Consider the following 24,288-nt stretch of genomic DNA (forward strand, 5'->3'; position numbering starts at 1 on the left):
GCCAAAGGTTCACAAAAAGAGGGCAAGGTGGTGGGAAAGAATTTCAGGACAAGTTGGAAAGAAGTTCCCCCAAGGGACTGCCCATGAATCGGGATACCCCCCCCCCCAGCCTGCTGATAGAAACAGGCATCACCAACACCAGGCGGGAAGGGTTCCTCTGCAGGCTGCAGGCAAGCCAGTCCGGCTTGCAAAAAGAGTGACAGGGATGGTGTCAGTGTCTTCTTTGGGCTTCCAGGCGATGCTGGAAGAGCCAGACCTCGATGTCGCCTTAGGTCAGGGAGGGGGCACACGCCACTTCCCCCACCCACACCATCATCAATTAAGTCTGACTTAGAGTGCTTCGGAGTCTTCCTAGCCCAACCTGAGTCTTCGCTTTTCTCAAAGGTCTTTGCTCACCCCACCCCTGCTGCAGATCCCTGGCTTACAACAATGGAAGTGTGATGACTTAAAAACTCACGCAGGCCTCCTGTATTGAGACAAAACATGTTTTTAAGCAGGTTGTTTTTGGAAAGGTTTTCTGGCGATAAAGGAGGCAGGGAGACCCTTATGGCTGGCAGTCACTGGGGGGGGGCAACTGGACCTTGTGCAGACTGGGGGGGGGGGTTAGAGTCCATCGGTGACTGGAGGAGGCCTCAGCGGTGGGTGGGGGGCATAGGGATGCAGCCAGAAGCGGAAAGCCCTCACAGTCTCATTCCCAGGGCTGGCTCGGGATCCATGCAGCCGACTCCCGGCCTTGCGAGACTCCAAGAGTTGTCTTGCCGAACGAGTTAAAGAGCCATTTGCCGCCGCCACGTCCCATTCATCAGGCCGCAAGTCGAGAGTCTCGAACACGGGACCATTTGTTTGCTTACACAACCAGCTGGGCGCAATTTCACGTCTGAGATATCTCTCTGAAAGCACCTCTCATTTATTAGCCTTCCTTGTCAGCAAACCTGCGTGCAAAGTGGGGCGAGGGGACTTTTTAAAAAACAATCATTGAATGATCCGGACTGAAGTATTCTACTGAAATACTTCCCTTCTAAATCCTTCTCCCCACCAGCACCAGCACCACTACTCAGCCCAAAGAAAACTCTTCACAAATAATAGCTGGCAGGAAAGCAAGAAGTGGTGAACTGCGATATCCCAAATGCCAAGCAGGCAAAGGTGACTCCGGTGCCCCTGCTCCCCTCCCACCCGGCTCTCTTCGATGCTTGGAAGTTGCTTCAGGAGGACAGGGGACGTAGGGACTGAGACCCTGATCCAAGCCTTATTTATGCGGCAGGAACCCCAGCAGAAGAGCCAGCAGGTGACTTCTCGGCCCTCCTTGTAGCTGTAGCTGCAGGAGGCCTCCAAAGCCGAAATACTCGGATTTCAGCTGAATCAGCCACCATGGCTGCAACCAAGAAACTCGGGGAGGGGATTTCAGGCCAATCCTATGAGTGCATTTGATCCCGTGTAAACCCCGCCAAGGGCTTATTTCCAAGTAAGCAAGTCTGCACAGACACGTGGGACTTTTCTCCCCCACGCCCCCCAACCCAGCTCCTTTAATGCAAGGTGCCACCTGTAGAGGGGATAGGAAGGAAAGGGAATTGGGGGAGGCACCTCTGGTCGTGTTCTCACAGCATTCCTCATCCACAGCTCCTTGGTGGAATAACTGAATGCAAAGTCACGGCTCCAGGCTTGGTGGAGCACATGGCAGTTCAAGAGACAGAGACAGAGTGGAAAAACTCAGCACTGCTGGTCAGCAGCACAGCCATAGGCAGCATTACTCGCAAGTCGGTCTTTTGCACACACACCCATTCTGTAGCCCACATGGTTTCCATTAGAGACACAAAGCCATAACACGGAAAGCAGCAAATCGGTCTATAAATATAATGGCTAGGAAATAACGCAATTAACAAGCGGGCAGAGGGAAATTGGATCTCCTCCCCCTCCCCCCGCTACTTGGAAACATAAGGATAACGTTGAGCAGCCTTTGAAAGCAGCCCAGTGAATCCCGGGCGCCGTCCAGGAAGGTCCGTTTACCTCCCCCCCCCCCTGCAGCAGGGCCCTCGGCCACACAGAAAGCCCTGGACGCTCCGGTTCAACACTTCAGCTCAGAAACTGGCCCCAACAGAGAGGAGAACGGGAAAGAACTTGGGGGTGATGGTGGAGGAGGAGGAGGAGGAGGAGGCGAAGCTGCAAGCTAACCCAGTTGGTTGATTTAGGAAGACGGTTGCTGATCATATCACTGCTCGGCTATATAAATAAAGCATCAACCGCACTGGGGGGTCACTTATCGATCTCTCTGCTTAAGAAAGGCCGTGAAAATAAAACATGACGAAGAGCCAAAACCACAGTTGACCCTGGGATTCCTTAGATGTAGCCTCACGTGTACCCTTCGCGCATTCCCGAAGCTCAGGGCCTCCAGCCGATTCTCCCACTCGGTGGTTGCAGAGGGCGAAACCATTGCCGCGGCCCAGGCTGTGTAGGTCAACCTGGAGGAATTCTTATGGAACCCCCAGGAGGGGATGCTGATTTTGTGGTTCAGGGACCTTGTAGATAAGTAAGAGGCAGGAAGCTAGGGAGCCTCTTGGTGAGTCCGGAGAGGGAGGAGGCATGGGGGGGGGACAGAGAGAGAGAGAGAGAGAGAGAGAGAGACTGCTCTGCTGCTTCCCCCCCCCCACCCCGCCAGGGCTGCTTAGCATTCCCTGCTTGGCCCCAGACCTGCGCTGACAACTAACAGAGATATCCAGCTCACCACTAGGCCTCGCCTCCTTTTGTTTTGCCACGTCTGGCAGAGAAACTGGCTTCTCCGCAGGCCCTTCACCCCAGAAATCCCCCCCCAACCTCCCTTCAGGCCTTGTGGTAGAGTGTTTCTCAGTCCTGCTCAGAGGTGCACCAGTGGCTCGATGCGCTGGAGGAAAAGCCCCACCACTCTGCTTCGTTGGGTCTGGAGAGTGGCAATCCTGCTGCCCCCCTACTTCGGGGGTCAGCACTGTGGTGGTGTTTGCTGTCGACCAGCCCAGGCAAAGGGGAGATGGGCGATTGATTCTGGCTGTTCATTTGATCTCTTGCCCCCTGCTCTCTTTTCCCTGACAAAATGTATTTTCCCTCCTGGAAAGATCATCTCCAGAGGAGGCCAGGGAAAGGCAGGCGAAGGGTGTGGGCGGCTGACTTCAAGCCCAAGGCCAGAAAGGATTCCTGCTTTCCCCGGAGCTCTGTTGGATAAAGGCGCTGGCATGAAGCACACAACGACTGGGATGCAGAGATGCACAAAGATCCTTGCGTCTACTAAAGGACGCCCACAAAACGGGTCATTTTCTTCTGGCAGCAAAGCGTACAAATTAGACCACGTTGACAGATGTTTGTCACTTAGTAACTTCTCTCCCAGTGGGCCCCCCTTCTCTTCTCTTCTCTTCTCCTCTCCCCCTAAGCCCTTCTTTGGGGGCTCGCTTTGTTGTTGTTTTAAAATATGCAGGCCTCTCATGAATGCCAGTCACGAGGCCTCCAAACTTGGTGTCCAACCTCCCTTCAGCAATGACCCTTTTATAGGGATCCCGATATGTCTCAATCTGCACTTCCTTGCCAAGGACGGCCTTGAGGGCACGGCTCCCAAAGAACTCGGCTGCCACCGGAGGAGGGGGGCTGTCCCACCCCCCCTTCCCCAGCCTCATCTGATGATGAAATACAGCAAGAGGCAGGCAGGCAGCGGAGGAGAAAGCTGCCTGTGAAGGGAGGGGGCAAGCCAGAGGCAGATGGGGGGAGTGTCATGTCTTTGCTTCGGGGACATGTCCTGGTGGAATGACCAAGGAGGTCCCGCAATCCAGGGCCGGGTGAGGAGGACCAGCAGGAAGGCGGCAGGCAGCAACCAGAAGTCCAGCTCCAAAAGTAAGTGCCCACTGGGGCTTCAGCTGGGGAGGGGAGTAGCACACGTCCTGGCCAGCCCCCGGACCCGGGGATTGCCACGCAGGGCAAAGGAGGTGGAGGGCTGTGCAGGAGTGAGGGCGAGGGGGACAGGAGGGCAGGCTGAGCAGACTGTCAGAGGGGCTGGACTGGGCTGGGGAGAGAGGCCCCCAGTGCCAACTCCACAAAGCTCAGCCTGGCATCAGCCCTCTCTCCAAGTCATCTCAGCGCTCGAGTGCTGGGTCGGGTGGGTCAGCTTCAGGCTGTAGGAGAGTCTGGCTTAGACGCAACTGCTTGGATTTGTCCCATGTCCCACAACATGCACACAAACACACACTCCCTGCCAGGTGCTTCTCAAGGATTCCAGCGACACCGATCTGCGAGGCCCCTCCCCCCACTAGATACTCCCAGGGGGGGAGGGGGAAGAGAGAGAGGAGCGAAGCACTCCCAGGCCCGAATGGGGTTTTCTCCCCCGCTTTCTTTTTTCTCCGCAGCTGAACTTCCCAACTGTTGAGACCCAGACGGGCTCTCCCCCCCCCAGCCCCCGCCTGCAGTGCATGGTGACATCATCTGCTGGCCGGCCTATCCCTTTCTGCTCCCAGAGAAGGGGCGGGGCTTCCCCTCCCACTCTCCCGGGGTGGGAACGGCTCCCCGCAGGCGCTGCCCGCCTGGCTGGCCAAGCTTCCCCTGGCCCTTGTCTGTCCACTGGGCTGTCGCGCCTGTCCCCGAATAGGGGGTGCCTAGAGGACTCCTAGCCCCTCTGCCGGTCAGGCACCCCAGAGGGTTCTCCAGGGGGCTGCTGTGGCCAGCCGGGGCCTGGCCTGTGACAGCCGCCTGCGACCCATTGGACTGGTGACCCCAGTGCTTAACCGCATCATTTCCTGTCGATTAATCAAGGGCGAGGAAGCAGCGCTTCCCCTGCAGCTCGCGGAGACTGAGATCACACTTGCCGAGCGTCGTTGCCTGCTATGGGCTCCACCACGGAGCACAATACCGAGGACTGGGATGGAGGGGACGTGTGTGACCCTTTCTGTCCCCAGGGGGCATTGATAGCAGCAGGCAGCCGGACACATCCACCTACTGCAGGAAGCAGCCCACCCCCACCCCTCCATCCCTGGGCCCTTCCCAGGATCAGGCCGAAAGACCACCACCGGCTTCTTGCGTAATGCAGGCATGTTTATTCATTCTATTTGATCAATCTCTGGGTGTCTGTTTATTAAACTTCCACCAATTTTACGTTTGTGTGTTTTTTCTTTCCTGACGGCAAACATTGCAGAGCTATAAATATTGCATACTGTTAATTGTTATGCCAGAGAAGGCTCAGTCGTGGGCTCAGTTCCCTCCTCTCTCCTTCCTCCCCCCCCCCTCCTTTCCTTTTCGCCCTCCCATGTATTCTGGTCCCCATGTAACTCAGTGCAAACAAGAACCTTCTCAAACATATTAGTTAATGGGGCGAAAAGAGACAGGGGGAGGGGAGAGAGAAAACGCTGGGAATTCTTACACTTGATCACTTCGAAGGCAAGGCAGGCAGGCAGGCAGGCAGGATGGCTGGCTGGGGTGAGCGCCGGGGGTGAAAAACATCTACTCCCACCCCACCCCCAGCAACCAAAGAGGGCTGCTCCAAACAGAAGCAGTTGGGGTGCAGCAAAACCTCCCAAAGCTTTAATGATGATGATGAGAATGATGATGAAAATAATAATAATAATAATCCCCCAAAAGTGCCGCTTTCGCGTGATCTTGGCATGGGGAGAGCCACCAGGGCCACTCCATCTGGTGCAGATTCTTCCTGTGGGCTTGTTTCATAAGAAAAAATGCCCCCCTTGAGCCAGACCCTAGGGCGGCTCTTCCTGCTTTTGGAGGGGGGTATATCTCCACCAGGCGTCCCCTCCCCTCGGCTGCCGGTGTCTCACTAGAACACCCTCACCCTTCCCCTGTTTTACAGCCTCTCTCATTTCTTTGATTTGTGGTGCTCTTGCAACCTGCCCCTCCTCCCACAGATGTTTGTCGTATGGCTGGAAGACGTACTTCAATTCCACTGTGAAAACTCTCCTGTGCCCCGACTAGTAGTCACTGAGCACCGAAGAAGGCCAGGCTGGCTCCTTTCCAACTGAGCTGGTCATAAAACAAGATGTGGGGAGCGAGAGCAAGCCTGCGTGTGTGCGTGTAGGAGAGGGAGGGAGGGAGGGAGGGGAGGAGGAGGGAAATTAACATCTGCTTTTCTAAACTAAAATATGTCAAGGAGCTTTTTTTATGACGATGATCATGAATGCTTCCCTCATTTGAAAAAGAAATATGTAGAGATAAACTGACATCCACATGTACCGCATATTTATAATGGGGTTAGGATTTAAAGGTAGCTATTCATTGCATAAGCCATTTAGAACTGACGTTTTAAAAGCTACTTAACCCCAGACATCCTCGAATCTTAGCGACGGATTCCAAACGATATTATTTAAAGAGGAATTTGCCGTAATTTAATTGCTTCGCAAGGCGGAACGAGGCGCGCGCCCTGCACCTTCTGCGGGGCTTAATAGCGCTTTAACTGGCGTTTGATGCTCTCTGCAGCGCTCCTCCTCCTGCTTCCAAAGGGCGCCAGAAAGCGGAGCCTGAGCGAGTGGTCGTCGGGATGATGCGGAGGGAAGGGAGAGGCCTTTGGGTTTCCCCACTAACATGGCCCTTGCTGGGGACTGGAGGGGAGGGCATCGGCTCATTAGGGCTTCTCAATATTTCTGTCCCTCCTCAGCAAATATCAGATGGGGGGGGGGGGAGATGGCGGCCCTTCTCTCTCAGACTGCAACTTTCCCATCCAAACCAAACTACAACTCAGCTATGCCGTAATCTTGGCCTCCTGGGTTCACACATGGCCTGTTGCTGCCGGCCACCCCAGTGGGATCCCCTCCTTTTCCCAAATCCCCGGGCCCAGATAAGAGGAGTTAGATTTCAGCAGGAGAAGTGCTGCTTAAATGCCTAATGGATCAGACTGCAAATCTTCCCCATCAGAGCAGACTCTTGAGTGCACAGGAGAAAGGCAACCTGGGCTGGGGGGAGGGGAGGGAATGCCGCGCAAGAAGAGATCCGTCTCACACACACTCACACACCACTCTGCATCTCCTTTTCGATGGACATGAAATAAAATCTCAGTCTAAGGCCTGCGGAACCGACAGCCGCTTGTGAGGGCGGGGTCAGAGGCACTGGGGCATTCTTCGCAAGAGCCCTCGAACACTGAGGGTTACCCGGCAGGAAAGGATTCCTCATGCAAAGGAAGGGAGGCAGCAGACAGACAGGCTCAAATCCTCCCCTTTGCAGCCCTGTGGATTCCTATGGAGTTGGCTTTCTCCAGTGCGGTGCTGGGGAAGGGGGGACCGGGGACCGGCCTCCATGGTCCCTGCTGCCCAAGCCCCACCCAGAAGAAATCCACCTGCAGGGCTTGAGGCTGGACTGCTCTGCGGAGCTGATTGCTTAGGCCTGGTTGTGGCAGAACAGTTGAGGATGCTTTCCTTCTGTACTCCCCCCCCCCCAACAACAGCAGGCGGCTGCAGGAGAGGCAGCGCTGGGACTGGCCTGCACAAAAGGCCTTTGTAGGACTGTCCATCCTAGCCCCCCTTCCACTTCCAAGTTGGCTGGGCCCAACAGGATCCTAGCAGCCCAGGTGGACCAGATCGCCTTCTCAAAAGGAAGCCCAAGTGCACCCCCCTCACACAAACACACACACCCCACTTGCCGGCTGCTGGGGGCCTGCAGCTTCCATGAAGACCCGGCCTCGGAGCATCAGGAGGGAGCCGAGATCTTTGCTGGCTCCTCAGCCCTCCTTGGCCGGTGTTCTGGGGGAGGAAGGGAAGGAGGGAGAGGCCAGCCACTGGCCTGGGAGGCGAGAAAGAGCCAGAGGTTAAAGTGCTGGCCCTCCCTTCTCTGAGTGACATGGCTCCATTCAAAGGGCAGCCAGAAAGAAATGTGCTTAATGTGAATGGGGGAGGGGGGAGGGTGGCCCCTTTCTCCTTTGCCTCCTTCGGAGCAAGCAGGGTCTTGGCTGCCTCTACAGACTCTCCTGGGGACTAAGGAGCACTCCCTTCTCTGCCCGGGAGCTTTGCTTGCATCCAGCTCTCTTTCCGCGGCCCTCTCCGGCGCAGCCTCCCCACCCCCCACCCCCCACCCCCCGACAACAAGAGGGCCAGGCCGGTGGGGGTTCCCCCGGGATGCCTCTCCCGCAGCGGAGCCTTTCGGGCCAGGGAAAAGGGCCTCTGGGACAAAGCTCTCTAGGCGGCCTCCTCGGATCAGCCCTGTCACAACTCCTGCTGGCCCCGCCCAATGCGCACCCCCTCCTCGACCCACCAGGCTCCGGAGTGATTAGGGGAGGCCCCAGTGTGTGATGGGGGCATTCACACGTGCCCCAGTCGCTGAGCACCCCTCACTCCCCTGGCCCCTGGCGCCTCCAGCCACCCACTGCTGTCCAGTCCTCGCTCCTGGGGCGTTCCTGACCCCTGCGCTCCATCCCGGGGCTCAAGCGCTAAGAGCTCGGCTTGGCAAGAGGTTCACATGAAGCGCAGCCTGCGTCTCGGGGGAAAGGAGCCCGTGGCCTTTTAATGAGAGCGGAAGGCAGCCCAAACGTAGATGAAGCGTCCCGTAAAAACGGCTTCAAAGGGCAGCCCAGTCCCCGGGGATCAAGCAGTCCCTAGTCGAGTAATTGGGAGTTTACTGCGCAGAGGTAAGGCAGCGTGGGGCGGGGGGGGGGAGCGTGTGCTCTGGGTTGATTTGGCTTTTCAGAGGAGCAGTTACTCCTCAGCCATTGATTCTGTTTCACTACATGTTTCCCAAACCTTTTTTGTGTGTGTGCAAAGCATCCGAGGAGGTAAAGGTCTGCCCCTGTTTCAAACCGTCCTTCAGATTTGAGAAATCTTAATTAACTTCCTCCCCAGCCCCTCTTTCCATCACTCTGAGTCTGCGGGTTGCAGTGAGAGGTCTTCCAGCGACAGTGGTCGCGTCTTTTCCTGAGCGCAGCATCTCTGGTTTGCGATAAAGTTCTTGTGTGACCCCCCCCCACACACACACACACACACACACACTCCCTGCCACAAACCAGGTAACAAGAGCAATAAATTCGGGGCAGGAGAAGAAAGATTTCCTCATCGATGTGTAATAAAGTTAAAGGACAACGGTTTGTCAGGAAAGCGCTAAGTAGAAAATAAATCTTCGGGTATGGGGAAACGAAACCGAGCGATGTTGGCGTGTGTGTAAATTTACTTTTAGACGCAATAAATCAATGCTCATTTAAACAGCTGGGGAACCCCATTGAGGAGCAGGTTTCCTGGGTAGGAAAATCCGAAGTGTGTGTGTGTGTGCGCGTGTGCGTGTTGGAAGGAGGCGCCCGAAGAGCTCAGCCCGCCCGCCCCATGTTCTTCACTTTGCCAAGTGGCCTGCGAAATCTGAAGAGCACCCCAAACCCTGCTGGGGGGGGATGAAGGACCCCCCACCCCAGACCATCTTCCCCAGGATCCTACCAGACAGAACGTTCAGACCCCCTCCCGCAGGAAGAGGTTGGAGGCAGAACCCAGCCGTCTGTTGTCAGACAGGGAGGCAGGAGAACAAGCCAGCGCCCTTGGAACGAACTGCATATGATTAGAGGGGGAATCCGAAATTTCAGCGCTCATTTCATTGCGGGGCTGTGTCTTCTGAAGTGCCTGGGAAACACACCGCCGAAACGAGCGGGGCGAGGATGTGGCATCCGCCAGAAACCTTTCAGTAGTGGATTCCTAGAATGCATATTTCAAAATGCTTTTGTCTAGCCCCCTCTCCCCCCCAAAAACCTTATTGCAAAATATTTTGAAAAGTACACCTGTCCCAGGGAGATGGTTCAAAGCCCAAAGACCTCAACACAGCATGACAAGAAGAGAGATCCCTGACATTTGGACTTCTCTGGGTCTGATTGAAATTCTGCATTGAACATTTTCTTGCAGCTGCCAATAAAGAGATCTCGGCGCGAAGGTGTGTGGGTTGGTGATCTTTTTCTTCCCAAACACACGTGGAGCTGATTTTGATGAAGCCTTTATAAGACCCCCCCCCCCTTATTATGAAATCTTCAATATACTTGCAGTAGAATGGCCACTCTTTCTTTCCAGCAAAATCATTTGCTGTCTTTATTTCATTTTGGAGAACTAATGTAAATATCGCTTTGAAAAATGCAGGCCTGGTTTATTCCCCTTCCCCCTCCCTGTCTCCCCCTCCCCGTCTAGCTTGGGATCCTGAAAGTTATTTTTTTTTAAAGAAAACCAAACCCAAAAGATGCCTCTAATAAAATAGCACAGATGATTGAGTAATACTTTTGTCTTTGCTTTGTTGCCCTATGAAAGACAAGAAAATACATATAGAAGGGGACTGTTTCTCTGGAACAACAAAGTCATTTGAAATCCAAGTTTGATCAAAGACACTGCTCCTATTTCAGGGGAGCGTTTACACTCCCATATTTCATGATATCAGCAAATCGCTTTGTCTGCTGGGGTGGGAGCTCCAGGGTTACAGCTAAAGGACAAGATGCCCTTCCCGTATTGCCCGGGATGTCTCCCCCTCTCCCCCCCTGCTTTAGAGATGCTGGGAGAAGATAGCGAGCGCTGAAAGTCACTGCATGCCAGCCAGGTGGATTTACCTGGTCGGATAAATAGCAGAGCCCGGAGAGTCTCGCTTAAGGAAGAGCCGGAGAGTCTAAGGAAGCCGAAGACGCCCCAGCAAGGGAGGGGGGGAAGCAGAGCTGCTCCTCCAGAAGCAGGCGGGGAGAGCTGGAAGCCCTCTTAACACTTAACAGGGTGTGGATTGTTGTCTGTGGGGAGGGGGTGGGGGTGGCAGAGCACTCAGTCCAGGTGAAACTATGGTGGGAGGGTAAGTTTCCTGCTCTGGCTCTCACTCTCTTTCTCGCTGCCTGCCCGAAGGGTCTTTTTGACTCCTTGCCTTTGATTCTCGGTTTGTTTGCTAGATGGCGCTCTCTCTCTCAAGACTTTCCCGTTCAGAGCTGAAATGCCCCTTTTTGCATCTCTCCACCGCCACAGAAATCAGGTCTTGCTCTCTTTCTTTGGGGGGGGGGGACGGGACTGCATCATAGCCCCAGCCCAAGAGTGCTAATAAAATAATATGAAGAATTACACCGAGCCTATAAATATCCCGATTCAAAGAAAAGCCAGTTGAGAAACAAAACGTGAACCGTGGCATCTCTTCTGCCAGTTCCTGTTGTAATCATGTTGTAATCTGCTTAATGTTGGGATTTTGTGTGTGTGTGTGTGTGTGTGTGTTTGGTTTTTCTCTATGCGTGTGGATGTGAGGGGTTCATGGCAAGCTGGACCAACTTGTATCTAATTTGTGTTTGGGTGACTCCACAACAATTGGTGGCAGTAAAGTTTGCCCCAGTGATGCTCCAAGGCAAATACACTGGCCAGGTCCTGCTCCTGCAGAAAGAGGAGCTGGGCACATTAAACTGGCCTCCTTGTCCCTCTGTCGCAAGTAGATCAAAACAGGGAAGAGAGATTTAAACTTGTTAAAGGCCATACACATCAAATGCAGGTCTTATCTTGACTTTTCTATATTTTTTGATGCTGGGAGGGGGCCTATTTCAATTGTTTCTAAGTTTTAAATTTACTCTGCAAGGAATTGCTCTCTGTTCTCTAAATGTATTCATTTAATTCAGAAAACTGGTTTGGAGTTCAAAAGACTGGACAGTGAATAGTGATTAAATGATGAGGCATTCCTTCCATGGTAAACGTCTCCCCAGAAAAGAAATCTGAAAGTTCGCTTAACACAATCAAGTAAAACAGTACAAGCATTATCCTTATTCTGCTTATAAGAAATATGAATTGTATTTATAATTTTTAAAAGGAGAGATGGGTTGCAGATGGGATTTTCAGGGGCAATATGCGGCACTATCCATTCTGACTCAATTTATCCAAAATTTACGATCTTTTTTATCATTAGCTCAGGGGGGAAATGGGTTGGTTTGGTGTGACTGGTAACATTTGATAAATTACATGGTTATTATTTCATTTTCTCCCTTTTATGTAGAGCCTTTGTAAAAGCTCGAAGTGTTAGGCTGTAACTAGGAGGCGCTGAAAACCTAAGGCGGAAAATTTACAACTTGATCAGCTCCAAACCACGCACGCACACACACGCACACACACATATGCATAAAAGCACAAAAATGTGCTACTGTTGCAGACAGATGTTTCAGATTAAGTTCAGCAAACGCTTCTTGTGTAGCAGGCTTGAAAGCTGATAATGAAACTCTTAAATGCTGTAGAATTTGGCTCCTGGGTTCCGGTTTTACCTACAGGGATGAGTCCCTCTTCCTCGCAGGAATTTTGCCTTGCCTTGCCTCATCTTCTCTTGGCTGGAGTACCAGCACTACCTCAGCTTTGATTCGTCTAACACTCCCCCACACACATACACACCGCTTAGCAATTCAAATCACCCGGAGATCTGTTTCATTAGCAATGGGCAGGTGAGAGTTATTAGAAAGAACAGTGCTTGGAAGGCAGGAGAATCCAGTTTGTTTTAGTGGGCAGGCAAACCTGCCCTGGAAAGAAGCACCCACCGGGTCTCCTTGGTGCTAGGGTGCCCTTACATGCACTCACACACACACAGGCACACACACATGCAGAGTACTTTGCTTGAGTAACATGGTTATCAGAGGACTGGAAAGTATCAGAAAGATATATTTCATCCAGTCCCATATCAAGATCGGTATTATTTTTGCAAGGAGCCCAAATCCTCAAGATGAATAAAGCAGAGAATAGCGTATTGTGATATCTTTGAGTTCACCAGCTCTCTAAAGTTCGCTTCCATTGAGAAGAATGGAGATAGGAAGCAGAGATCTGCAGCATTTTAACAAAGGAATCTCTTTCACGTTTGTGCAGATCAGGTAATATATATGGAAGCTTTCTGGTATGTTGAGAGTGTGGCTGGGCAGTTAGACAGACGGACAAAGATAGATAGATAGATAGATAGATAGATAGATAGATAGATAGATAGATAGATAGATAGATAGATAGATAGATAGATAGATAGATAGATAGATAGATAGATAGATAGATCCATACACTCCCAGCAGAAAAATTACTGAGGCAGAGCTAAAATTAACATCGAACATTATCCTCTATGTTCCAAAATCTTGCCTAAAACTGATCACTCTTGACAATGTCCAATAAGACATTGTTGGTGTCTGGAGGGATATCATAAGGATTCTTCAACTTTGTCCAAGGATATTATTTGGAAAACTGGGCTATTTCACTGCATAAATATTCCATGGGCATTTGGACATTAATGGTCACCGATTGATCTCCAAAAAAAACCTCAACTGAAGAGTCCTTTTCTATCTCTAAAATATATACAAAACACTTTCATTTCACTAGATAGCCCAGGTACTTTTGACATTGACAAATGGCCAAAAGACAAGAAAAGTAATTTCGAACGACTTTGAAGGGTTACAGGAGGTAAGAGAAGGAGCAGTGTGTGTGTGTGTGTGTGTGTGTGTGAGAGAGAGAGAGAGAGAGAGAGAGAGAGGGGTTTTTCAGATCCTGCCAGGAATCAGAGAAAAAGAAAACAATCAGAAGAAAAAAAGCTGAGCTGGGAGGAATAACTGAGAAGGAAATAATTGAAACTACTATTTCCCTTCTTTTCTTAGACTGCAATGTTTTGTGTATGCCTCCTATTAAAACTTATTTTTAAATACTCATAAATGCACAGGAAAAACTATGACCCATAAGCAGCTAAACTATCGGAAGAAAGAGGAATTTGTGGCCATTGAGGCATTAAGATTCAGTGTCAAAGCAGAAACAAGAAATTATTTGTAAAGCTGGCAGGGTGAATGCTTTCAGGAACTCGAATGCGGTCCAAAGTTAGGAACAAATATTTAATTTCCAAGTAGCCAGACATCCTAACGACAACCCTTTAGCATCCTGCTTCTCAATATGCATACATCTAACTGCATCATGGCCGATTTGTTCACTTTCAAAACACATACTCCAGGAGCCGACTTGCACAACGACTCCCATGGCAAACGTGAATCTACTAGAGACAGGCTGCAAAGGGGCGAGAAAGAGCAGTCAAGTTTTGTCGATTCAACAGGTTGCTGAATTAATGTTCAGTCCCGTGGCTTCGGCTTTGGAAAGCTACTCACAAAAACAAAAGCACCTTCCGCCCTCGCCCCGCCGGCAATCTAGGGGAAAGGGTTCCCTTCCCGTGAGGTTCGGGGCAACCCTCCGAGTGCATGCCCTGTTCTAATGCAAGAAGTGGGGCAGGGAGGAGGATAATTCATCTCAGGACTGGAATTGCCAGTATGAATCTAGAGACTTGCCTCCCTACCCGCACCCCGCCTTTAGAACTTGGCCGGAAAATGGCTGCAAGAAAACGAATATTTTCCATCTTGTAAAAGAACCCCTTTGAAAAGCAAGTCTCATCTCAGAGATTAGGCAAACAGATAAAATAGGCATCTTCGCAAACAAAGCCCTGGAACACACCCCCGAAGAACTGTTTCGCGAAGTCCGATCTTATTTCTTTGTAACTGGGGTGGTGGGAGATGAGTTCTTCTAAAACCCCAATGCCGTTCTTACCACCACTTAGTTACTTTTCTAGCTTAGAAGTTTGAAGGTCTGCAACTTTTTGTAGTTGTTGAGTGTGCATATGTGTGTAGGGGGGTTAACCCCCCCACCCGGAAATTTGTAACTCCCCCAAGCACTCCTCGAACACCGGTACAACACGGACTTGATCAGAGAAGTGCCCGTAAAGAACAGCGATCCTTCACCCAGCCAAGGCTGAGCGCGCGACGTTTTAATGAGCAACCAGCACCGTGTTGCATTTAAACAGCGAACACGTAAATAGCTTGACTTTACAAGCTGTAAGGCTCCAGGTTGTTTGCTAAAATGACAGGGATGTGATCAAAGAGAAAGAAAAGAGACAATCAAACCCCCCCCCCCTTATGCATAACCTAAAAGAAGAAGAAGAAAATGAGCAGGGCTTAAAGTCCTGTTGATCGCAGCAGGTGGTGAGACTGGAAGGGAAGAGGTAAAGTTATGGGTCTGAGGCAGAGAGTCGCCGACCTTTGAGCAGGGAGGTGATGGACAAGGGGGGCAGCGAGGCAGGGAGGGCTGTCAAGTGAGTTGCTGTCAGACTCCTCAGCTCTTAGGTGGGGCCGTGGCTCTGGGGTGCCTCTCTGGAGGCTGCAATTAACCAGCTGTCTGGGAGTAGGATTGCGCAGAGTAGGCGCGCATCAAAGGGAAAGTGAGAATCGACTTTGCTACAGGTCAGGCGAACCTTGGCTCGCCCAATATAGGCTTTGCGCAAAGCAGACGACGATAGGCTTGGGAAGGGAAAACGACACGCAGGCGCGCTCACGCACAAGGCACGGAGCAAACGAGAAAGCCTTAGATCAGATAAGCTCAAAGTGGGCGCTGCCGGAATCACGGCAAAAGGGATTGGGGGGCGGGGGCTTAGTGGGTTTCAGAAAGTGAAAGGGAAATGGGAGCTGAGGAGTGCCACTGGATCCGGCCAGAAGAGCAAGGAAAGGTGCAAGGAAGGCAAAGCGGAGTAGTTGGGAGCGGGCTGGGCATGAGGAGTTTCTGGGGCTGTGAGAGAGCACAGAACTAGGCGCTGTCCATGGTGCTACCAGGAATGGACGGAGCAGATCCAGCTTTGCCTCGCTTTCCAGGGTTCCCGCCTAGGCAAGCCCCACTGAAATTGGACCCAGTCTCAGTCTGTCATCAACATTTGTCTCCCCCCCCCTCAGAAAAATTGAGTCACTTCCCCCACCCCTTCCCGCAGTCGTCCTGATTTTTCTGTGTTCTAAATTCTTTGTAACAATCCAACTTCGGAGAGGGCAAATGAGGAGAAAAATCATTCGAAGAATAACTTTCCACTCTAATTGGAGCAGGTTGAACAGAAAGCTGAAGGGCTGAGTCAATACTGACAGATTTACTTATAAATTTCAGTCTTTTTACCCTCACACTTTCACAGGAGGTTAAGAAAGGAAACCTAGAATCTGATCCTCTATCAAACTGATATTTAAAGAAAAGACAGTGCAGAAAGAGTATTCTCCTGGGAAAGGTCGAGGTTTCAAGCACTGGAGCATGCCAGTTGCGTAGCTACAATACTTATAGAGAATCACCCCCCCCCCCCAAATGGCCTTAAAGAAGTCCGAATGCACCGCCCTGAACCAAAGTATGATCAGTGATGGATTAGTAGATTATTACTTCGTTCTTTGTGTCCCATTCTAAACTCCCTGGAAATTGTTGCTTTGATCCCTACCACAAAAAGAAAAGAAAAGGACAGGACATCAGCACGGCAGCGGAAACTCACTTTACCAGTTAGTGGGATGACAGAGGAATTGTTGCAAATATTGTTGCAAACTTTTAAAGAGAAGCTCTGAGCTATTACTTAGGGAAGAGAAAGTGAAACCACCCTCAGTTGCATACACACGAATCTTACACAAAAGTAGAGCTGTGAAAAAGACAACATTCATGCAGATGCATAACCTGTCACAGTAGTCGTATTTGGTATTTTTAACAGGCTTGTTAAAGTTGTGGTGGTAACTTCATTTTAGTCAACAATGGTTTTAACAACATATAGACAGAACTGGGAGGAAAGGTATTCCACTTTTTCTGAATCTAGGAGAACTGCTTTGCCTGGGGAGAGGTGGAAATGACCTAGCTGGCTTGGAGTTATGATCCAGGGCTCCCTTTAACATGGCTTTGAAAGCAAAAGTTGGATTTTAGGAGTGGGTAGATGGTTGGGAATACAATTAGATCCAATCTATTTTTTTAAAATATGCTAATGAGAAGCAATGTGGACCTTTGCCTGGAATCTTCATAAGCCCTTTCCTTCAAAAAATGAAGTCAATTTGCCACTGGAAAAGTCCGACCAGGCTTAGGCAGACCGTTAGGTGAGGCACGGAGACCGTTCACAATTGCCTTTGACTCGCAAAGGTTCTGTTCTCCAGGTGAGCGACCGATCTGATCCATTTCTCAGGCTGGTTCGGCCAGAGCCTGCAAGAGGCAGGTAACTCGATGCAACCCTGCTCTTAGCAAACCTTTAATGGGTGAGGAACTGCTTGTTTGTTCTCCTCTGTCCCCAGCTCCACCCCTCCCCACCCCACTTCTTATGAAGTATTTTTCCCTTCTAAAGGAAAACCAGGTCTTCTTAGAGTGAGGAATGTGCGGGCTGGGAGCACGGGTGCGCAGCATCTCCTTGATACTGCGAGGGAACCGAGGAAGCTTGAGCTGCTAGCCGAGTCTTGCAGGGTCTTTCAAGCTTGTCCACCTCGATGGGGCTCATCCCTGGCAAAAGCGCTCCCCCCCCCCCCCCGCTAATAGGATAGAAAGCAAACCCAAAGTCTCTGCCTGCTCTCCTTGCAGAGCTCGGATGGGTTCGCAGCTCCCTTTCAAGCGGCCTTTGCCAAAACTGCCTGCGGAAAGGGTTAGGACGTGTCTGGGAGACTCCGGGAAAATCCGCGCCAGTATCTTCAGAGCCCTCGGCAGCAACGTCCTCAGAAGACCCTCTCAGTCTCGCCGCTGGGACCGGCCAGCTTCCTGCCCCCCAAACTCTGCCAAGCCAATGTCATTGCCCCAGCGGTGGCATTTCCCTTTTGAGGCAAAAGTCCTGGGAGTCGAGCCCTTTCCCGGTTTACGCTACTGGCTCGTGGTCAGTCCCCAGCCCTTCCTTTCCTGCCACAACAGACGTTTATCAGAGTTGAAATCCAGAGCTCCTCCGTCCTCATGAGGCCGACATGAAACTATTAGGCAGTCGATGGGCCTGGCAAACCTTGTTTTCAGCTGGGGTGTGTGTGTGTGTGTGTGTGTGTGTCAGAGGGCCGGCGGAGATTTGGGTGATATTCCCATTGTATTTCAAATCCAGTTTCTCGATAGACATATTGCACCTCTACGTCTTGCCATGTCCCTCTCCCCAAGGTCCAAATAGAAGTTTTCTGGGCACAATGTAAATTTAGCATACACACACGGGGCGGGGGGGTGGGGGGGTGGGAGGGAAAGCTATTTAAATTCTGGAGTGATACAAGCAGACCATATTTCGATTGCGGTCTTGCAACCGGGTCGCCTCTGCCTGGACCCTCGAGCTGGAGGAATTGTTCTCCCCCCCCCCTCCCATCTCCCCAGTTCAGCTCCCTCCACAGTCATCCTGGAAGAAATGCCAAGAAAGCTGCAGCCCCGCCAGCCGCGTCTCCCCAAAGCTCCCTCTTTTCGTTCTGGCAGCAAAGTTGATTTGCAGGATCTGGATCCAGCGAGGGGGCAAATGCCTCCGGGCTCCTTTTGGGAAAAGCATCCAGGATGTCATGCTGGAGAGTTTCTCTCTCTCTCTCTCTCTCTGTCTCCCCCCCCCCCCACACACACACACCCCAGCCAGATCTCCGTGCTAATCTCTAGTTTCCCCCCTTCAAACAGAATTCGGTTACAAAGAGCTTGGAAAGATTTTGCCTCCATTCAAGAGGCACCGCGCCTTTAATTTTCTGAGGAGCAAAAACTCCCCAAGAAACTTCATATAGCTTCTTAGGTTTTGCTTAGCATACGTGATAAAACATTGATTGTCGCAGTTTGGTGACCCATGAAATTTGAGGGTTAGTTTTCTCTTCAGACCAGAGCATATAATTATGCAAATAAAGAGCTGTCACTGATCTGGTGAAACGCTCGCAAACACACGCAATCCGAAACTGGGGAGAAAAGTGAAAATGGCGCGGGGGAGGGGGAGGACTTAGGAACCAGGGCGCCGCTCACAAAGTTTGGGGGAGTTCATTTTTTCACACTTGGGGGACGCAGCCAGCGATTAACGCCGTTCTCCTGTCAGACACACCGAGTACTACCCACGTTATTTAGCAGATTTTATTATTATTTTTAATTCAGTTGGAATAAAAAGTTGAACACTGGCATACAAACGATCTCTTGTTGTGTCAGGTTTCAATTGTACTTGAGAATCAAACTGGGAAAGGCGGGGGGGGGGGAGAACGCGGATTGCGCCGCTTTGGAGAAAAGGAAGATTTAGACGTCCGACTTGAGCTGGAGAGGAATCCGCGGCTCATGCTTATTAAAGCGAAGGTGCTGGGCTGCATAAACGACCCTACTTTTGCCTCCCGACTGCTAGTTCATCGGTCCAAACAGATCCTCTCCATCCCCTGGTCAGCGGCCAGGCTCTCAGCCTCGCCCATCTGCAAAATGGGAGCCTTTTAAGGAAGAATCTCTTGAGGAGGTTTTTCCACATAAACAAAGCCACGGAATCGGTGAGATTATTTTTGTGACCAGACCACTGGTTTAAAGCCGTTGCAAGTTTGGAAGAGGCAAAGAAATCCTTCATATGTGAAACAAGACGCCCAAAGGGGGAGAAACTCATCTGTGAGCATTCATCTGAGACCCCTTCAAAGACAGCATTCTAGCATGGCCTTTATAATCTAAATGGTGTGGGTAATTCCACCTTCTCTCCCCCCCCCCCTTTCTCTGTGCTCCCAGTATCCCTCCAGCCAGTTAAGAGTTCTGAGTAACTGGAAAGCCTGCATCATCTTTGGACTACTGGTCAGCATGACAGTAACGTACGATATCATCTATTGTTGTTTTTTTAAAGCCAGTAAAAGAGAGGCAGAGAAAACCTGCCTCTCATTCTAAAAATGATATCAGAAATCAAGATGGATTTTGTGTAAGACCTTCAGAGTCAACAGTTCTTTGATAAGATATCTGGTGAAGGGAGTTTCAACACCCTGGAAAGCTTCTACCACGAAAATAATGTTGGTACTTCTGGACTTGAATCTGACTTTTCCAATGCAGCCCGGCTGGGTCACCCTCGAAAACAACTGACCGCTCTGTGTGTGTGTGTGTGTGTTGTGCGGCCACTTGACTGGGTCCCAGTCTAGCAGGGCTTTGAGAGGCCTTCTGGCTGCCACTGAAGCTGTATGAATGTGAAACACCCAGTGGTGTCAAACTTTAAAACAATCGATCCAAAGGAATCAATTAAACCAACATCCAACCCTAAGAAGTGTTCTTTAAGGACATAATTGATTACTCCCCCCCCCCCCAAAATAAGGTCCTTTTGATTAGGGCAAAGTGCAGTCCCTGTTCATCAACAGGGGAGGGGGCTGCTTGCCTTCTCTCCACCCCATGCCCCAGCAGCCTACGGTCACCATTGCTAGTTGCTGAGTTTCCTGTACCTATTTGCCCTATGCAGCCCCGTTCCCTGGCAGTGGAGGGGAAGGCGATTCAGTGGCTCCCTCTTGCTAAGCCTTCAAAAGAGCCCTGGCAAAGAATGAAGCGCTTTTAATGTCCACTCACTCAAATTCTGGGAGTGCGGGAGAGAAAGGCCCTCTCCCTCCTGCTTTGCCAAGAAAGGATTCCCACTGGTTTGCCTGGAGCAGCACTTGAGCTGCTGCCCACCTCTGCAAAGACCAAGGGGCCTCCCACCATCAGGAAGATCCAGTAAAGCAGCACTGCTTTGAGAGGGGCAGGGATGCAGCCTGGCCCAGGCTCGGCCAAGTGAGCTTATCTGGCAAGCATCACAATCACAACTGCCCCAGACTCCCAGTCTAAGGGCACCCCCTCCAGCACTTGGATAGAAGAGTCCCTCCCCCCTTAAGAATCTGGCCCGTTCCCTTTTTCAGTTGCATCCCTGGTCAGTATATTTGGAATCAACTGTTTGCTGGAATAAGCAACATTCAACAAAACTCTGGTGATCTTAGCATGTGTGTGTGTGATTTCATGAAGCCCTTCTCCAGGACTTATTGCCCACAGAATACAGTGAGCAGAGTAACAGATTTGCTTGGAGCCTGGGACTCATTCCATTGCTATTTGAATAAGTCTGCAGACCCGTGGAGGGCCATCCTACAGGATTCCAGACCGAGACATGATGGGGTATCCGAATAGAGTTGTCCAGGCAAAGAGGCCTGAGGCCTTCCTGAGGAGGATCCCCACTCTTGGCTTTATGCAAATTATGCAAAGCTGGTACCTGGCCAAGTGTGCCTACACCAGAAAGCTCATACCTTGAATAAAACTTTGTTGGTCTTAAAAGTGCCATTGTGCAGGGGGTTGGACTATATGACCCTGGAGGTCCCTTCCAACTCTTATGATTGACTCAGACTTTGTTCAATGCAAGACTGATTTATTCTGCACATCTAAAATGGTTGCGCTGTATAAAATGGTTCACAAAGTTACTTATTAGGGACTGTGGTCTAGCCATCTGTATACAGTTTGCTGTATGTAGGATCCTATGGTGTAATCTTGCACTGTATAACATGTCACATTCATACCTATGCTAGGTTTCAGTTCTTTTAGATTTCTGGTTGGTTCCTGATTTTACAACCCTAACACATTGTTTTGTGAATGGTGTTTTATTGATTGGATTATGCGTAATCCGACACAGTCTCTGGGAGAAAGGCAGATGAGACATGATGTCAGTGAAATAAAAGCAATAGGCATTTCAGCCCAAGCCAAAGCCAGTATGGGATGTCCCACCCATTGCTTTCTGTCAGTGAGCAAGATCCACCCTCAACAATCCCATGGGACTTGTCACTTGGGCAGCCTTCAGAAAGGTCGTTGGCTGCTTGAAGCGTCCCCGGGGCTCATGGAGACCAACTGCCGGGGGACCAAGGCAGGGCTGGACTTGGCCTCGGTTGTTTGGGTTCCAGCCATGCATTGTTCTCAAAGGCCCCTTAGGAATCCTGCCACTCACCCAGCCTGCACCCATCTCCCAAGCCCTTTAGTGGGCTGGCAGCTCCTGTCTTTGGGCAGCCCACAGGCCTTTGCAGCTCAGGCTTCCGCCATGCGGGGTGATGCGCCCTCCTGGTGCCCTGCCCAAAGGAAATGCAAGGAAGCAACACTCACCTCATAGGACAGAAACCAGCTTTTATTGGTTTAGTGTAAACAGAAAAGAGAGCAATCCCCCCCATGCCCTGTGCTTCACAGTTTGGTCCAAAAGCAGCTAGGAATAAAAAACACAGCTCAACCACAAACCAGGCAGCGGCAGGGGAAAGGGTGGGGGAGGATGCTGGGAACAGCAGGAGGAGTTTCGAGGTCTTGGGACAGAGTCCTTTGGGACAGAGTCCTTTGGCAAGGTTTGGCACCTTTCCCAGGGGCTGTGAGGAGGCCCAGGTCTTTTGCTAGTGGAAGAAGCCAGAGATTTCATTACTATGGAGGCAACCCAAGGAAAAAGGGAAAACAACCATACACTGGTCAGGCACCCTCTGCTGGGGGTGACCTGAAAGGCATAATTCCAGGGGACAGTGACCTGGGGGAGACAAGTGACCAGAAGGGCCCTGTGTGTGTGTGTGTATGTGAGGTTGAGTTTCAGGAAGGGTGAATTCCTTGCCCAGCTCCAGCATGCACAGGACCCATCCATTGCACAAAAACCAGCTCTGGAACACTGTGATGTAAACTCAGGCCATGTAATCCAAATGAACAACAGCACCCGGATGCTGATGCTGAGGCAGACATCACCAACAGAACCCTGGAAACCAGAACCCCTGGGCTTTGGGAAGATCACAGCGAGAGAACAGGAGGCATCCCTGTCCCAAAAAGTGAGGCTGAAGCACACCGGGTCAAAGACACAGGTGGAACCCAAAGAAAACAGGTCCCTTTAGGGAACCTTCTGAGAAGTTCATATCCTAATAAATACCCTCACACATCTGCTGGGGTGCCAGCCACACCTTGCTGCTTAAAAGAGAGGGATCTATCTGGATTGCCTCATGTGCCAGTTTGGATCTCAGGCTTCTCCTGTTTCCCATGGCACACAAGTGGGGCCCTTGGCCACAGTGAGCAGTGGGGCTTGTACAGAGCTTGAAAGGGGGGGGGGATGAGGCTCTCCCATTTTCTCCACCAGTAACCAGGTTGGGATTTAGTGCTGTTCTGGTGAAGGTAGGAAGGCAAAAGTATTGGATGCAACAACTCTTGGGAACTATTCAGTGACAGGCTATGGGACTCAGGCCTACTTTTAAAAAGCCATGAGTCATGACGAGTAACTAGAAATGGAAGGAACACGAAAAATGAAATTATCTGGCTAATAATAGAAGTTATTAGCAATGGCAGTGATTTTTCTTTTCTTTTTTTGCTATCAATATTTTTTCACAGTGTCTCCAGGAGACCAAACGCCCCTGGCTTCAGGTAGAACTTGCTACCAAGTGAAGATGCAGGAAGTGAGATATGCTCCCCCCAAAAGAGGACCCCACCCATCCCACCGGACGAGGAAAAGCCCTGCAAGGAAAAAGGCTGCGGGGTGGGATGGGGTGGGTGTCAGGTGCACTGACTGGATACTACTCAACATCTTAAAAAATCATAGGAAAGTGATCTGTCACAAAATAGATATTCTGGTCGAATAAAAAACAAACGTTTCAACCAAGAAGCAGAAGCAGCCCCCCCCCCCCAATCTGGCATGGGATCTACGGCCTATTTGTCACTAGGGCGTCTCTGACTCAGCAATCAGCTCCAGCCCCCCTCCCCCCCCCCCGTAAAAGAGCGCTCCGTTAGCCCCACGGTGGGGCATTCAGTGAAGGCCTCATCCCCCTCCGCAGTTGCAGGGCTCTCCTGCCGATCTGCCTCCCGCAGCAACAGAGCTTTGCCTCTGCAGGACCCGGGTGGGAAACAAAGCGGGGTGGCCTTTGTTCAGGAGCGCCTCCTCGAGGCTCGCAGCCTTCCACGACGCTTCCTTCCAAGAGGGGCGGGGGGGGGCTCATTTAGGATCGCTGCCGTCGCCAGCCTTCGGGCTTTAAAAACAGGGAGTTAGAAACCATTAAAAGGCCTAAAAACGGAGGCGTTTGTGTGTGGAGGTGTGTGTGTGCGGGGGGGGGGGAGGGAACCTGGTCAGAGAGAGCCCTCGGAGTTGTTGTGTTAAAACGTACCACGAACTAAAAACAGCTCCGATGGGGGGGGGGGGGCACAGGCCAGCTGACAGAGAGGCAATTGGCGCTGGGCGGGAGTGGGGGAGCCGGGGGCGCTAGGACCGGGGCGGAGGCACGGTGGCCGCCATCAGCTCGGTGCCGGGTGCTGTCAGGGTAATTAGAGCTGCACCAGGCTGCGCGGAGCGGTGCTGCTGTCAGCCTTAATCTGCGCACTGATGGGCAGCCCGCGATCCCAGCCGCAGCCCACAGGAAGCACAACCAGTGAACCCATATTGCTTTGACAGTTGCACTCATCTAGAAATAATGCAAAACGCTACTTAGATGTAGACACGGCGACCCTGCGCTCTCGCCAGAAAACAATCTAATGAGGGGCTGGGGCTGCCGAGCGCCGCCCGCCCACCCGCCCGCCCTACAGCTCCTCGTAGCGGATCCTCTGCGAGCGCCGTGTCGGAACCCCTTTGCCCGAGCTCTGCTTCGCCTCCAGCGCCTCGCCGAAGAACCGGAAGATGGACGGGAAGCTCTTCCAGGAGGTCAGCTCGTGCCTCTCCGTACCTGCAAGACAGAAAGAGCAGCGCGTCACT

The 24,288-nt window shown here is 51.4% G+C and overlaps 1 protein-coding gene and 1 long non-coding RNA gene across 6 annotated transcripts in view; one reads left to right on the plus strand and one right to left on the minus strand.

Annotated features, from left to right (window-relative positions):
- The first annotated feature begins 3,554 nt into the window (after positions 1–3,554).
- LOC143842450 (uncharacterized) overlaps positions 3,555–24,288 on the plus strand; it is a 32,735-nt gene continuing 12,001 nt past the window's right edge. The window contains exon 1 of the long non-coding RNA XR_013233124.1: positions 3,555–3,849. This is a non-coding gene — a long non-coding RNA (uncharacterized LOC143842450). The remainder of the gene's footprint in view (positions 3,850–24,288) is intronic.
- The window catches only part of ARB2A (ARB2 cotranscriptional regulator A), a 269,563-nt gene continuing 266,977 nt past the window's right edge, over positions 21,703–24,288 (minus strand). For all 5 annotated transcript variants that reach the window (XM_077347635.1, XM_077347634.1, XM_077347632.1 and 2 more), the window contains one exon: positions 21,703–24,259. In XM_077347635.1, coding sequence (XP_077203750.1) covers positions 24,117–24,259 — 143 coding nt within the window. In that variant the 3' untranslated portion in view covers positions 21,703–24,116. The remainder of the gene's footprint in view (positions 24,260–24,288) is intronic.

The sequence above is a fragment of the Paroedura picta genome, chromosome 7 (genome assembly GCF_049243985.1).
Source record: "Paroedura picta isolate Pp20150507F chromosome 7, Ppicta_v3.0, whole genome shotgun sequence".
NCBI lineage: Eukaryota > Metazoa > Chordata > Lepidosauria > Squamata > Gekkonidae > Paroedura > Paroedura picta.